Below are 16549 nucleotides of genomic sequence, written 5' to 3' on the forward strand. Positions count from 1 at the left end.
TGCTCACTTCACTCAGCATCAGATCATACAAGTCTTTCCAGGTTTTTCTGAAGTCTGCCTCCTCCTCATTTCTTATAGCACAATAATATTTCACTACATTCATATACCACAACTTGTTCGGCCCATTCCCCAAATGATGGCTATCCCCTCAATTTCCAATTCTTGGCCACAACAGAAAGAGCTGCTATAAATATTTTTGTACATGTGAGACCTCTCCCATTTTTGTGATCTTTTTGGGATACAGCCCTAGATGTGGTATTGCTGGGTCAAAGGGTATGGCACATTTTCATAGCCCTTGAGCATAGTTCCAAATTGCTCTCCAGAATGGCTGGATCAAGAAATCTCTTGATTTTTGTTACATTCTGCAAGATCCATCCAGGAAAGTCTTAAAGATGTGAAAGGGCCCTAAAAAGTTGAGTATTTTCTTTCTTAACCCCAAGAGGGGCCAGCTTGCTTTTCTAGGTCATTAGGCCAACAGCCTTCATCTAATAGCCAATACCCCATGATCTCAATGAGGTAAGAAATTTCTTCAGTTTGACTGGAGACTCTCAATGGCCTATAATCTGTTGGTTATTTGATCAGGGACTTCTCTCATTTACAAAAATACTTGTCTTAGCATTAAATCTTCTCTATGACCAGATGACCTCTCAAATCTTTTTAAGTTCCAAAATTTTAAGCAATACATTCATACTTTCCCTCTATTAATTACTAATATTCTTCTAGTAATTTTTAGAGTCATACATGAGGATAAATTTTTATCTGAATTATTTGTTAATTATAATTCAGATATGGGGCAGAGCTGCCTGGGGGCACTGACAATGTAAGTGACTTGTCTGGGATCACATACCTAATATGTTATGCAATGCCGCCTCTTCTAAGACCATAAATTACAGAGCAGTTCCCCATCTTCATTGGCAAGGGCAGTCCCTCATTGGGAGATTTCCCACACTATTGAAATCATAGCTAGTCCAAAAAAAATTCATATTAAAGATTTGTATTTGGTAGCATCTCTGCATATGTAAAAGGCTATCTCCCCCTCCCCATTAGAATTACCACTTTTAGTATCAATTTTCTTCCAATTTGATTTTATGGGTTCATCTTTATGAAATTTTTGAATGCTATGTAAGGATATTTTGAACATGAAGTCTAGCAATGGAAATGTAATAAAACAAATCCAGTTGATTGCCCATATTGATCCAAGTTAAGATTCTCTACCACTTCATGCTAATGGAAGTGAGCTTCCTGAACCAAAGGATCAGCCAAAAGAGTTTCGATACAGAACCAGACAGGACCTCAGAACCTATCTAGTCCAACTCCTTCCCTTTATAGATGAGGAAACTAAGGCCCTGGGACTGAAAGTAACTTGCTCAAGGTCATACTTTAAAACCAGGTCCTCTGACTCCAGAGGCAGTTGTCTTCCTACTTTACCATCCTGCCTCCCATTTACCTTAAATATTTATTTTTGTTTATTTGTTTTTTTGTTGTTTTAGGCAATGGGATTAAGTGACTTGCCCAGGGTTACACAGCTAGTAAGTGTTATGTGTCTGAGGCCGGATTTGAACTTCAGGTCCTCCTGAATCCAGGGCTGGTGTTCTATCCACTGCACCACACAGCCCCCTTAAATATTTATTTTAAGTACTAAATAGTATAGTTTCAAAATACTGTGATACATTTGAACAACGCAAATGCCCTTGGCACTAAGTGATCATTTGACTGTATCTCACATTCTACTATGAAAAGTTCTGAACCATCAATTACAATAAAAGGTACTGATAGCAAGACAAATAATCTTCCCCCCCCCCCCAAGCTAATAAGGTTAGGGCTGAAAGTAACATAATTGTACCATCCTTTACACAACATTACTTACCAGTATTAAGAATAAGAATTGGTGGGGTCATGAAGATTGAATCTCTAGGTATGGTTTCTCCAAATCGGAACCAAAATACGCTGGTCCTACTCAGGAACTTAATATAGTCCTTATAAACAAGGCTAAAGAATGTAAGGCACTCGTGCATCTTTGGCATGGTGGATCTCCTCTTCCTTGGTATCACTGTTGCCATTATCACCAGAAGAACCATTATCTTTCTCTGCTCTTGGATTCATTGACTACCAAATTCCTCCCACACAGCTCTCACCTCCAGCAACAGTTCCCCTTGTTTGATAAGATTGATTGATCCTAAGATTGGGAGGGAGAGGAGTATTTAAACGCAGAATAAAGATACAGGTGAAGAAAGTCTGAACTGGGGAGAATCGTGTTACCTTTCCCCCCCAACAGCTTGTTATCTATCCCTATATCAGGACAACGGGGAAAAGTTCCTTGTTTCAACTCCCTCCCCTGTAGTCCAGAGCATGAGATTAATAGTAAACCCATGCTTATATCAAACAACAGAGACGTCAGCTGTATACATTAAAGAATACCAGTGGTGAGAAAGAAGTATTAATGTCTCTCCTCTTTTTGTGGGCCTCCTAATTGCCCATCTCTGGGCGAATGTTGGAAAGTACAAGTCTGCCTGTTGCTTAGCACAGTAGTGCTTTACATTTCTAAAGCTCTGGCACAGAGTAGGTATCTAATAAATGGCCCTCTTACAGGTTTCTGTATGCCAAAGGAAGATTCAGATTTCAGCAAAAAAAGTTAATAATTAGATAATACAGTCAGTTTAGCAGCTTTTATTAAGTCTCAGTTCAAGATTAGGTAATAGTTTAAAAATTAATGAAAAAATTTTAATGTATTTTAATGGGATCCTTAGTCATAAATTGAAAAACATTCCCAAGTTGAAAGATGTCTATATTTTAGTGCAAAAGTGTCTTTTCCTGTAATTTTCCACTGGTCAGTGATTTTAATACAGGATGGCATTGACTAATTATTTCCTGAGGATTCTCGATCAGAGCTTTTCACAAATGATGAAGTAAAAATGTTTCTTAAAATGTCTGTTGTTGTTTTAGGGCCATGCTAGGCATTTCACATTTATAATCTCTTGCTTGCCCTCCTGGCAGGAATCAAAGACTCCCTTGGAGAAGGCAGGGTGGAGGCAACTCAAGATACTTGTAAGCCATATCCAGGGAGGTGGGTTATGTGGACACACATAAGCTACATACACACACAACTATTCAACAACAATTACTATATACAGCTGGTAGTACTAAGTATTAATATTTATGTTTCTGTCATTGCCCATTATATTCATGGAGTCAGAAGATTTGAGTTGCTCAGCCAATCCTGGGCCAAGTCATTTCACCTTCATATGCCTCTTTTCTCCTTATCTAAAAAATGGTTCTAATCCCTTGCCCTACCTACCTCTCCCTCTGGCAGAGACCAAATGAGATCACATGAAAGTATGTAAAGTCAGATTCAGAACCCTGGTTCTCTGTAGAGACTATACCAAGCCCTAGCCTCCCTCCTACTAAGTATCAAATTTCAGAAATCCCAGAAGAAAACACTCAAGCCAGGTCACTAGGCAGTAGGACAATTTCTTGCACGTATCAGGTAGCTAATAAAGGTTTATTTACTTGAACTGACTTGACAGCAGACAGCTATAATGCTGTTCTTCCTCTCTATTCTTCTTTTCTGAAAAGTGTAAAAAGTATCATAACACCACACGCCTCTGAACAAATGCTTGATGGTATTTTCCGATGTTGCTCAGTTTACATCACCTTTGTTGTTTTCCCCTTAATCTGATGAATTTAAATAGGGACTTTTAATTAGGACCTGTATAGAGATGTCATTTCTCATAATTGCATTTTTTGAAATAGGGAGAAAGAAAAAAAATCAGAATTTTATAAAGCAAAACCAAATCACGTTCCAAACAAAAAGATACTCTCAATCTTTCAGGTACTGTTGACAAGCTGACCTAGTAAGCCGATTTCTGCTCCTGCTTGCAGCTGATTTTTTTGATAGTTCAAGGTGGAGTGAACAGAAAAGAGGAAAGGGGAAAGAGATAAGCAACATTTCAGTGAGTCAACCGTGTCTTATAGAGTCAAGTTTCTGAAGATACTGACAAAGAAGTTTTTGTAGTATAGTTGTCAGAATAGAGGTCAGCTCAGACAAACCAGTCTTGAAAGGGAGTGGCCAAAGGTGAATGATTAAAAAAAGACCAGAAGGCGTCAAGAAATGAGGCAATTGGAAAGTTGTGGAGCCAGGAATCCACCCGGTAGAAGGTGTAGCTTACAACAGCTTCAAAGCGAGTGGCCAAATGAAAGTGATTAGGAAAGGAAAGCAAGAAACTGCGGTCATGGAGAGTTGTGCTGTCACAGGAATGGACCAGAGACAAGACTTGGCAGAACTGGAGGAGGGAGGAAGGTGAAGGATAAAAGGATATGTCTCCCAAAGACCACAAGGTAGACAGGGTGGGGTTCAAGTCAGGAAAAGGATCGAGGAGGGCGCGCATGCATAACAAAATTAAGGAAGTGGCAAAGTCTGAAAGGGCAGCTAGTGCAGGAGCCAGAGAAGCAGGTGAGAAAGGGGGCAAAGGTCTAATGTAAACCAGAGGTGGCCTGGGCAGCTCTGATAGGAGTGAATCGACCCAGGGAGGCAGGTCTAAGAAGAGGCAGGTCTAAGAAGGGGCAGGTCTGGCCTGGGGCATACATCAATAGAAGCCGACCAAGAGAGGCAGATCTGAAGGCAGGTGGCTCCAGTAGGTGCAAGACAAGAGGGAGGCCTGACTATCGCTAATGGTGGTGCCTTAGGGTGCGTGGAAGGACGCGGCTATAGGTCCACCTTCCCGCCCACGGCGGCGTCTCCACCAGAGGCGCTCTCACACAGCTCGGGGTGGGCGGAGGGGACGCGTACCAAGCCCGCCAGCGGGGGTTGAGCTGGGGGTGAACCAGGCCGGCGATGTGGGGCTGGTGGCGGGTGGTGCCGCGAACAATACAGCGTTACCCGTGGCCCACCAATGTGGCGCTCTACGGGATTCTGTACTCGTCCGGGGACGCGCTGCAGCAGCGCCTGCGGGGCTGCGAGCACGACTGGCAGCAAACGCGGCGCGTGGCCACCGTGGCCATCGGCTTCCACGCGAACTTCAACTACGTGTGGATGCAGCTCCTGGAGCGCGCGCAGCCTGGCCGCGCGCCGCGCACCCTGCTGACCAAGCTACTGTGTGACCAGCTGCTGGGCGGGCCCATCGCGCTGTGCGGCTTCTACATAGGTGAGGGCCGGCCGGGGCGGACAGGCTGGGCCAGGAGCGAGGCGGGCAGCGGAGTCGCGCGGCCGCGCGGCCGCTGGAAGACCGGCCGGGCAGGAGGCGGCCCCTTGCGGCGTCGGGGCGGGCCGGCGTGACCACGCGGATTCTGCCTCCAGGAGGTGCCAGCGCAACGCAGCCGGCTGCTTTCCTTTGGAAACGGGCCACCAGATGGCACACGCACACGCGCGCATAAACCGTATGGTCCATGCCCGAAAATAAGCTACAAGCTTTCTGCTTTTAGGCAGTGCTTGTAGAAAACGGGGAAGCAGATTTCACGCACATGAATCCGACACCCCCCCCCCCAAAAGCCCTCTTTACCTCAGTTTCCTCATCTGTAAAATGAGCTAGAGAAGGAAATGGCAAACACTCCAGTGTCTTTGCCAAGAAAACCTACAAAGGGGTCATGGAGAGTCAGACAACTGAACAACAAAAATGTGCAATATGATAAAATCTATATTAGGCCTTTAAAAATTCCTGTTGTATGTGTTTGTTTACAAATAGGCATGAGTATACTTCAGAAGAAAGAGGATAAGTTTTTGGACCTGAGGCAGAAATTCTGGAATACTTATAAGGTAAGTACCAACCAGGTCATACTTTACTCAGCATTAGAGCACTGGGTCTGATGTGAGTCTGGTCATGTCACTCCACTGCTGAACAATTTTAGTATATAAGCTCCTTAGCCTGGCTTTCAAGGCCATCCACCAAAGTTTGGTTCTATCTTTTGTTTCTAGGCTTATTTTCATATTACTTCATTTTGCTTACTCCAAGTTATAATCCAAATTCTGACTCCTCAACACTTCCTGCACTTTTCCCACTCTCAAATTTTTGCCTATATACTGTTTGCTATGCGTGTAATGTCCTCCGTCCCACCTTTTTTCAGGTTGAAGTAATACTTATGATAATGCAACTTGCAACTTATAATAGTGCAACTACTCAGCTTTTGAAACCTAACTCAAATGCCATCTCCTCCATCAGTAATAATCTTCTCCCACTAAACCTCATATAGTACTTTGTTTTGGAAGACCTTTTTTTTAAAATTTTGCTAATTTATTTTAATTTATCAATAATCACTTACATATGCTTTTGAGTTTAAAATTTTTCTTCTCCTTCCTCTCCACCACCCTTCGCAAGATGGCTCACATTCTGATATAGGCTATACATTTACATTCCTATTAAACATATTTTCACATTAGTGGCATTGTAAGTAAAAATTAAAACTAATAGGAGGAACCATCAGAAAGAGGAAACAAAACTCAACAGAAGAGAAAAAAATAGCAATTCAACTTTCATAGTTCTTTCTTTGGATGTGGATAGCATTTTCCATCCCGAGGCCTCTGGAGATGTCTTAGATCCTTGTATTGCTCAGAAGGGTTAAGTTTATCAATATTAGTCATCACGCAACGTGGCTGTTATTGTGTACAACATTCTTGGGATCTGCTCACTTCACTCAGCATCAGACCATACAAGTCTTTCCAGGTTTTTCTGAAGTCAGCCTGTTCATCATTTCTTATAGCACAATAGCATTCATTCATATACCACAGCTTGCTCAGCCATTCCCCAATTGATGGGCATCCTCTTAATTTGCAATTCTTTGCCACCACAAAAAGAGCTGCTATGAATATTTTTGTACACGTGGGTCTTTTTCCCATTTGTATGATCTCTTTGGGATACAGCCCTAGAAGTGCTATTGCTGGGTCAAAGGGTATACACATTTTTTATAGCCCTTTGGGCATAGTTTCAAATTGTTCTCCAAAATGGTTGAATCATTTCACAACTCCACCAACAATGCATTAGTGTTCCAGTTTTCCCATATCTTCTCCAACATTTATCATTTTCCTGTTTTGTCATGTTGGCCAGTCTGATAGGTGTGATGTGGTACCTAAGAGTTGTTTTGATTTTCATTTCTCTAATCAATGATGATTTACAGCATTTTTTCATATGACTGTAGATGGCTTTAATTCAACTGAGAACTGTCTGTTCATATCCTTTAACCATTTATCAATTGGGAAATGGATTGTATTCTTATAAATTTGACTTAATTCTCTATATATTTTAGATATGAGGCCCTTATCAGAGAGACTGATTGTAAAAAATTTTTCCCAATTTTCTACCTTACTTTTAATTTTAGTTGCATTAGCTTTTTTGTGCAAAAACTTTTCAATTTAATATAATCAAAATTATCCATTTTGCTTTTCATAATCTCTCTCTTGTTTGGTCATGAATTCTTCTGTTCTCCGTAGATCTGATAGGTAAACTATTCCATGCTCTCCCAGTTTGCTTATAATACCAGCCTTTATATCTAAATCATGAACCCATTTTGACTTTATTTTGGTATATGGTGTGAGATTTTGGTCTATGCCTAGTTTCTGCCATACTCTTTTCCAGTTTTCCCAGCAGTTTTTTTCAAAGAGTGAGTTCTTATCCCAGAAGCTGGGGTCTTTGGGTTTATCAAATAATAGATTACTATAGTCATTGACTACTGTGTCTGCAAGACCTTTTTATGACAGCATGTTATGATGCATATTTTGTTATACAATTTATACATCTGTATGTGTGTATATGTGTATCCTATCTAGATTCTAAGTAAGCTCCATGAAGGCCAGGACTGTATCTTATCTAAATTTTGGTATCTATAGCCAGGGTCTGCATATGTATTTGCAAAGGATAATGGTTTAATAAATGTTTGTTGAGTTGATGAGTTGACTTATTATTTCTTAAATTATTATGTATTTTATTATATATTATTTATTAATATAATGCTTCATTGAAAATTAGTTAAACCATGTCAGTGATCCCTAGAGTGTGGTCCAGGGACCCCTATGGGGTCTCCAAAACTTACCAGGTCAAAACTATTCTCCTAAATAAATTAGTAAATAAATAAAGGATCAAATATGATAATATTGATAAAGTGCTTAACACAGTGCTTGACACATAAGAGGTGCTTATTAAATATTTATTCCCTCTTACCCCTGGATAACAATACTGAGACATTTAAATTTCTAATATGGTAAATATTAATAGATATTTCCCACATAAAAGCTCTTTGGGGTCCTCAATAATTTTTAAATGTGTAAAAGAGTCCTGAGAATAAATGGTTTCAGAAATTGTACTGGGGTATCCATTTTTAGTATCACAGAGCCAATCTCCCCCCATTTTAAAAATCAGTATAGTACAATATAAATGTAGAATTTGGTCAGAAGCTTGATTTCAAATCCAGCTCTGCCAAATAATATCCATGTGACTTTGAGCAAATCAAAATCTCTCTGGACTTTGTTTCTTCCTCTCTAAAATGTGGGGTTGGAATAGAGATAACCTCCAAGGTTCCTTCCAATACTAAGGCTATAAAGCCTCTGATCCTGTGCATATGAAGATAAAGGGGGAAGAGGATTGAGAAAGAAGACTTCCTCAAGTGTGGGCCAGAGGGGGAAGGATGTATCCATACCGTAGCACTTTAATCACAGTGCTTGCAATGATTCCTGACTTGATTTTGTTATCTTTTTACCACTGACCCTGGTTTATTTAGAACTGGGCTCCAAGAAAGTTGCTGCAAAACTATCATAGTGCTGAACTGTGAGTGATTTAGTTAGTACAACAGTTCCCATAATCACAGCCAATGTTTCCAGGTGTACAATTGTAAAGGCAACCTTTCTCTTAAGTCTCTATGAAAGAAACCATTCTCTGTATTTAACAAAGATCATTGCAGCTAGGGATTATGTTGCCCAGGGCTATCCTTAAGGGGTAGCAAACAAACCAGATTGTGTATATTGCCTGCCCTGTGATTTCTTCATATGGATAGAATCTGGTTCCTCCAGATTGAAATCTTATACCAGTTCCTCACTGGAGCATGGAAGGTACACTGAGTGCTCAAACATCAAAGCTTCCACTCTGATTTCGCAGGATGGAAAGATTCATGTGGTGATAGATTATAATTTGCTTTAGGAGACCATTATGTTTCTCATCTAAGGCAGCCTAACTAAATTTGAGAAGGATCATTACTATAGAATTGGCCATCAAATGATTATTTTTATTTATTTATTTGGCCACAGCAGCTCAATAAAATGGCTTCTAAGGCCCAAGGGATTATAGTCAACAGTGATGGGGGAAGGAAGTATCAGTATTAATGAAATCATGGAATATTAAAGAAGAAATCTGATCCAAATAAATACTCAAGAGTAGCCTCTCAGTGAAAATAAAGGTGTAAAGATTAGGAAGAAGTGTTACCAGGTAAAAGAAGTGGGTAGTAGAGAGATGTCCCAAAATGGCAGTATATATTCTAAGAGGAGTGTGTTGAAGAGGAAAAGGGAATCTGTTTTGCTGTGTGGCCAGCTTCAAGTTTCTTGCATGACAGTGGAAGTGAGGATTGGGTAGTGGATAGGGACTTTACTTGTGATTATTTAAGTGTAGTGTTTTTTGACGTTGCATGGTGGTGTAATCCTTCAGAGACCTGTTATTTATCTCCTCCTTCACATATTTGCCTGTTACCTATTATCCCCCACCCCCATCTTCACAGCAGTAAAGTACCACTTTCCCTCAAAGATTAGAACTTGGAGTAATCTGATTTACTTTGTCCTAGGGTCAACTGACATTGTCTCCTAAAATGAAAAAGAAAACAAACAAACAAACCAAAGAATATCTACTTTTTGTTTACATACTAATTAGAACAAGCTGTTTAGGTTTATATGACTGAAGTCACACAATTTTGTCTTGAAAGTCCAGTGCTTATGTAAAAATTAGAAAGCCTTTTTTTGGAGGGCGATGAAATTACTTATTACTTCTAATCATCATCAATTTTCTTTTTAAAAATTGAATTTAGTGAGAAAAATCTTTGCATCAGATATCTCTGATAAAGACTTACATTGAGTTGACAGAAATATATAAAACCAAGAACCATTCTCCAGTAGATAAGTGGGGTGAAGATAAAGAGTTTTAAATAGAAATCCAAATAATCAACAACCATGTTAAAATTATACAAATTACCACAAGTAAAAGAAACACTAATTTAAACCACTCTGAGGTTTTACCTCATGATCAACCATCAAACTGTCTAAGATGACAAAAGAGGGAAATAACTAATGTTGGAGAAGATTTGGAAAGACTGACACTAATACATTCTTGGTAGATATGTGAATTGGTCAACCATTCTGGAAATCAGCTCTGATTAGGAAAAAAAAGTTAGAAAACTTTACATCCTTTGATCCACTGTATCTCATTACTGAATATATAAATCAGGGAAGTCAAAGACACAAAGAAAAGCCTTATATGTATTTTTACATGCAGATGGGTGTGTATGTGTATACATAGACATTTATAGCAAAACTTTCTTTTTAAAAGGCTTGGCAATGGGGTTAAGTGACTTGCCCAGGGTCACACAGCTAGTAAGTGTCAAGTGTCTGAGGCTGGATTTGAAGTCAAGTCCTCCTGACTTGACTAGAGCTTTATCCACTGTGCCACCTAGCTGCCCCTTACAGTAAAACTTTTTGTTATAGCAAAAAGTTGGGAACAAAGTAGGTGCCTATTGATTGGCACATTGCTGAACAAATTCTGGTAAATGAATGTAATGGAATACTATTGTGTCTTCTGAAATTACTAACATGATGCCGAATGAAATAAGCAGAACCCAGTGTTGACCCCACAAGTACCATTACTAACTAGACATATTACCCAAAAATTAAAAAAAGAGGTAAAGAATGCATATGTGCAAAAATATATAGAGTAACAATTTTTGTTGTTGTAAAGAAACTAAAGGGCTCCAATTGGGATGGTCGAACAGATTATGGCATATGAATCTAATAGAATATTATTGCAATGACCATTGAAGACTCCACAGGACTTGTGGCAGAGCTTCCTACTTAACTCTGGACAGGGGGCGATACACTGAATCCGGGATTCTTAATTTTTTGTGTCATGGTCAGTCTTCTTGAGCTTATAGAACTCTTATTAGAATAATGTTTTTAAGTATATAAAATAGCATAGGATTACAAAGGAAGCCAATTATAGGTAGCTATCACTTTTTTTTAGAAGTTTATAGATCTTAGCTTAAGGGACAGAAAAAATATTACATGCTTTAAAAAAATTTTTTTAAGTTAAATTACATTTTTCTCTCCTTTTAAAACCATTCCGCCCAAAGGAAAAAAAATGCTTTTTAACAAATAAGCTTAGTGAGGCAAAACAAAATACCCTTATTGGGCATGTTCAAAAGTGTGATGTGTCTCACTCTGTATATTAGTAACCTATTCGTGAGGAGGGGAAGCATTCTTCATCCCTTGAAATCAGTTCTATGCGTTTTCAGTCATGGCTAATGTGTGGATTTCTTTTGCTTGACTGTGCTTATTTATTGCAAAGGAAGGTTTAAAAAACTGAGGAAAGGGAAAAAAATTTTAAAAAATTGAGGAAAGGGGAACGATGATAAAAAAGAAAAGAAAAGAGTGCCATTGAAACTTTTTTTAATGACAGCGCAACAGGAGGGAGTTGAGACAGGACAGCTTTGAAACTAAGGTGATGAATTTATTATATACTTAAAAAACAAGCTATATGTTATAGAAGTTCACTATACATACATATATATTCCTCCTTTTTTTCCTCTTCTTTGTATATGGGAGTGTTTGCATTTGTTGTCAGTCAAGTTCAGAATTATAAAAAAAAAGTTGTTAAAAACAAGCAGAACCAGAACAATATACACAATTAGAATTAAAACCACACGGAAAGGCAGCCAAATTCAGATGAATTACTTGACCAATACTGGTTCCAGTGAACTGTTGAAACATAAGTCACTCTCTTCACTAGAGGAAAGAGGAATCACCAGTTTCAAATGTTCCATTTATGGTTGCTGTAACCCTCAGGTTTTGCCAAACTGTTTTTCTTTGTTAGAAGATGGATTAACAGGGGAATGTATCAGGAAATAACTAGGATGTAAAAACACAAGACATAAATAAAAGTTTTAAAAAATTGATTGATACATTTTGTTTTGACAGAAAAGATAGTTCCCAATAAACACCCAAACAATGTCCCTTATGTAGTGGGTAAAAAAAAATATATGGATCATTGAGGACTTTGCCCTTTATGTCTGATAGTATATTAACATAGATGGTCTATATGTCTGGGGTTTTGTTGGTCTCCGTTTTGATTTCATTTACATTTTTTCAGTTGTTGCACGTATTGTCTGGGCCCTGTATTATTTCTTACATTGTTTCTCTGAATGCTTCATATTTGCACAAAAAACCCTGTAATTTCTTCAGCTATTCCTCAATAGTTGTGCATGTGTTTTTTTCTACTTTTTCCTGCTCTCTATTGAAAGAGGGACTTCTAAGATCTGTTCTCTGGAACCAAGATTGGTCATATAATTAATCTGAATGTAGCTGTCTTTTAGTGTTTTAATTTTCATTATTGTTGTTCTTATGAATATTGACTTGATTCTGTTTTGTTTTTAATAATTTAATGCTGCTATGAGCATGATTGTATGTAGCAAGGTTTATGGAACTGACCATTCGAGTTATAGGTGACATCTCATCACCTGCCATGTGATGTGTTTCCATATTTCATCTTATCATCCCTAGTACTAGAATGAAACTGTGGTATATTTTAATATTTCTTATTAATAAACTTGCAGTCTCTTATTAATCAATTGACTCAATCTTCCACCAGTCATTAAATATTATTTACTGAATAAATTAGAGAAAGTGCTTTGCCCAAAAGCAGTTACTCATATATCTCTGTATATTAAATTGCTTAATCTGCTATGATTAAATATTAAAGTTACCAAATATATAATTCATTAACAAATGAAAACCAACACTAAAAGTAATATATAATTATTTACAGTATTTTGTCCATATCAAAGATCACAGCTAGAGTCACTTCAAACCCTCACTAGAACATCATTTGTTGATGATGGTTTTTCACTTCTGGAAAAACAGTTCCATCATTTGATATATCTATTGAAGTCTCTCAAAAATCCTCTTAATATTTCTCCTAATCATAAGTTAATTTCAGCTTCTCCAGAAATAAATCGTGTTAGCCCTTTTTCTTTGTCTTCTATTTACAAGTACTGTCTTTGGAGCACCCTATAAACTACTAGTTTCTTACATATTCTTCATGCTTCTTCGCAAAGTAATACAATAATTCTCACCAGAAAGATGTATCTTTTCACTTTTCTCTTTGTTCTCTCCATGGTTTATCTCATAGACTAAAGGCAAAACACAAGCATTCTCCATGACTATATAGAGAAAAGTACCTCATGGAAATGTAAACTGTTCTTTTTCAACCTTCCATTTGGCTCTTAAACATAAAGTAATAATATCTATAGTCTCTGTGGAAGAGCCTAGTGAAACTGTAATTACATTTACGTATGAACCTTTTCTTTTGTAAGTTTTTTTATTTTAAACTGAAATATAAAATGAGAAAAGAAAGAAACCATTGCCATGTACACAGCACACCATAAGAGAGGATTCAATATAAAACAACAAATTTCTGTTCCAAGAAAAGCTATATAATAAATATTACACATTGTTTTCAGAGCTGCCCAGCTTTTCTTTGTTTCCTTGTTGGTTTTCTTTTGTTCTCTGCTGTGTATTTTTTCCTTTTTTTTCCCCTTCCCTTCCCCCACCACTCTAAAAAAGGCTACGATTAAGCACATACATACTTACATAATACACACACACACATACATAAATATCTAGAAACATACATAAACACACATATATACTCATATATGTAAGGCCTAACTATGCTTATTTCCTCCTATCATCTGTGTGTTTCTTTGAAAGTGGATAACATCTTCTTTCATAAGTCGAAGTCTTTCCATGTTTTTCTAAATCAGTCAGCTTATTTCCTACACCACAGCAGAATTCCAACCCAATCACATCCTATCTGAGAGATTGACTTATGAAACTTTTCTTGTAGATAACTTACTTAAAAGATCAAATTATTAAATGGTTCACACTTTTTAATTAAAGAGTTCCAATAGTGTGACTTTCTGTTTTTAAACCATGTGAACAATCCAGTAATTTTTCTTGCACAATTTAAAATTTATCCAGAATGGGTGAGCCAATTCACAATTACATCTGGAGTAAATTAGTGTATCTAGTATTTATTTATTTTGGTTAGTCAATGGGTTTAAGTGACTTGCCCAGTGCCCCACTGCTAGTAACTGTTATGTGTCTGAGGTCAGATTGGAACTCAGGTCCTCCTGAATCCAGGGCAGGTACTCTATCCACTATGTCACCTAGCTGCCCCATACCTATTTTTTCAAAGCCCTCCTAGAAATGGTTCCCATCTTTCAGCATTTTTTGCCAGTTTCGGGGTGAGATAATAAAGCAAGTTTATTTGATTTGCTTTTCTCTGATCATTAGTGATTTTTAACACTTTTTGGGTGGTAGTTTCTATTTCCTTTAAAACCATTTGTTCATGTCCTTTGATTGGAGCTTTGGAGAAGAGCTCAGTGGAATGAACAATGGCTTTGGAGTGAGACGAGGAGGTTGCAAATCCCTTTTCAGATGCTTAACTACCTGTCTGACTTTTTATATCTTCAATTCTATGTCTGCTTACACGTTTTTCTATGATTGTGAAAGATACAACTTTCGATTCTTCTTTTTTAAAAAAAAGGCAGTCTTTCTGGTGTGATGAAAAGAACACTAGCTCTAAAGCTACCTGGGTTCAAATGTTATCTCTGTCATGATTTATGTGACCTTGGGAAAATCATTAAATTCATTACACTTTGATTTTCTCATCTGTAAAATGAGGATGTGAGACTGGATGACTTCTAAAGTCTCTTCTAGAACTAGATCTAGGACTAGACCTATCCTCTTAAATACTTAAGACCCCTTAAAAAAAAAAGCAAATTATTCATGATTCATAAACTTTTGAGAAAGGTACAATTGAAGTTTATAAAAGATATATGTGAACTATTTTGGAATCCACTAAAAGTCAGGTAAACAATGTTTTTCAATTTAATGTAGTTTTAATTTCTTCTTAGAGCATTATATTCATATCAAAGAATTATTTGATAGTCTTACACAGAGTGGTAGCTCCTTTTGTTTCCAAAATATTTTCCTACGAGTTGATGTCATATTTCATAAGTACTTTCCTGAGTTAGTTGAACTGTGTGATAAACTATTACAGTGTAACATCACAATATCTACTTTAATGTCTATTCAAGAAATGTTTGTCTTACATATTCGTTGTTGACACTGGCTAGCATTCTATTCTCAGAGTATGAGAATGACTAACAAAATTTAACCTTTTCTACTGTGTTTATTTCATTCTCTAGTGAGATCTAATTTGAGCAGCTTAGCCTAAATTGAATACCACATGATTAGCCTCTGCCATGTACTTCCCTGGCTTTTGTAAACTGAGCAATGAAATCAATCCATGTAATTGAAAAACATAATAATAAAATTCTCCTTTGTTGCAGACTGGTCTCTTGTACTGGCCTTTTGTGCAGGTGAGTTTCAAACCTGCTTTCTGTGTCAACTTTTTAGTGCAATTTATACAGAACACCAATAACAAACTCTTTTTTCTTTCTGCCACAGCTTACCAACTTCAGTTTTGTTCCCATTTACTTGAGAACAGCATATACGGGCCTCTGTGGCTTTGTCTGGGCTACTTTCCTTTGCTTCTCACAACAAAGTGGTGATGGTACAGTGTCCTCGGTTTTGACATGGCTTAAGAAAAAGGAGGCCATCGAAGTTGAAGGGTCCCCAGAGAAATGATTGCTTTTAAACAAATCGTTCTCATCAAGTGGCCAAAATTTATTTCCTGAAATGTAGTGAGTTGAACCAAGGAAATATTATGTTATTTAATAATTTTTTATTTCTAAATATAGCAAGTTTCATTATGAAGTATTATTGTACCATAGAGAAAAATAAATTTTAAAATTAATAGCTTTATGTATATTTTATCATCAAAATGTCTTTATTTTTGTTTGAATAAACAAAAAGGATAGTGCTATTGTCAATTTTATTTGTTTAATATTTTAGTTAATATCAATAAAAATGTATCATTGCTTAATATAGCAATTACTACACCACTTTTTCCCATTCTTATAATTTGATTAAAAAGTATTATGAAAATATAAATACTAGATTTCAAAAAGTATTGTTATAAGAAAAAAAGTAGTAGTGACCTAATTGGAAGTCCTTGTATATGTATATTTATACATATATATGTGTGTGTATATATATATATATTTTTTTTCTCCCAACTCAAGATGCTGAATTCTCATCCTCCTCCTTTAGACTCATAGTCCTCCATGCCAAGAGTGGCCTTAAGCAAAATCCTGAGTACACAGAGACCAAATAACCAGAAAGATTAAATAACTGATTTTTTCCCCAGTCTATCATACATAATTAATAATTTTGACAGACTAAGGCACTGTA

The 16549-nt window shown here is 37.3% G+C and overlaps 1 protein-coding gene across 1 annotated transcript; it reads left to right on the forward strand.

Annotated features, from left to right (window-relative positions):
• The first annotated feature begins 4455 nt into the window (after positions 1–4455).
• Positions 4456–16113, forward strand: LOC110218847 (mpv17-like protein). The gene is made up of 4 exons (XM_021001838.2): positions 4456–5141; positions 5679–5749; positions 15586–15615; positions 15704–16113. The coding sequence occupies exons 1-4, from the start codon at positions 4832–4834 to the stop codon at positions 15881–15883; spliced, it is 591 nt and encodes a 196-aa protein (XP_020857497.1). The 5' UTR covers positions 4456–4831; the 3' UTR covers positions 15884–16113.
• Positions 16114–16549: the final 436 nt, after the last annotated feature.

Source organism: Phascolarctos cinereus, unplaced genomic scaffold (genome assembly GCF_003287225.1).
Source record: "Phascolarctos cinereus isolate Bilbo 61053 unplaced genomic scaffold, phaCin_HiC Scaffold_4;HRSCAF=312, whole genome shotgun sequence".
Classification (NCBI taxonomy): domain Eukaryota; kingdom Metazoa; phylum Chordata; class Mammalia; order Diprotodontia; family Phascolarctidae; genus Phascolarctos; species Phascolarctos cinereus.

Excerpts from the sequence above, each read along its gene's own strand:
- LOC110218847 (XM_021001838.2), top strand. The coding sequence starts at position 4,832 with ATGTGGGGCTGGTGGCGGGTGGTGCCGCGAACAATACAGCGTTACCCG. Across the intron at positions 5,750-15,585 it reads AATTCTGGAATACTTATAAG|ACTGGTCTCTTGTACTGGCC; the intron begins GTAAGTACCAAC and ends CCTTTGTTGCAG. Across the intron at positions 15,616-15,703 it reads TGTACTGGCCTTTTGTGCAG|CTTACCAACTTCAGTTTTGT; the intron begins GTGAGTTTCAAA and ends TTTCTGCCACAG.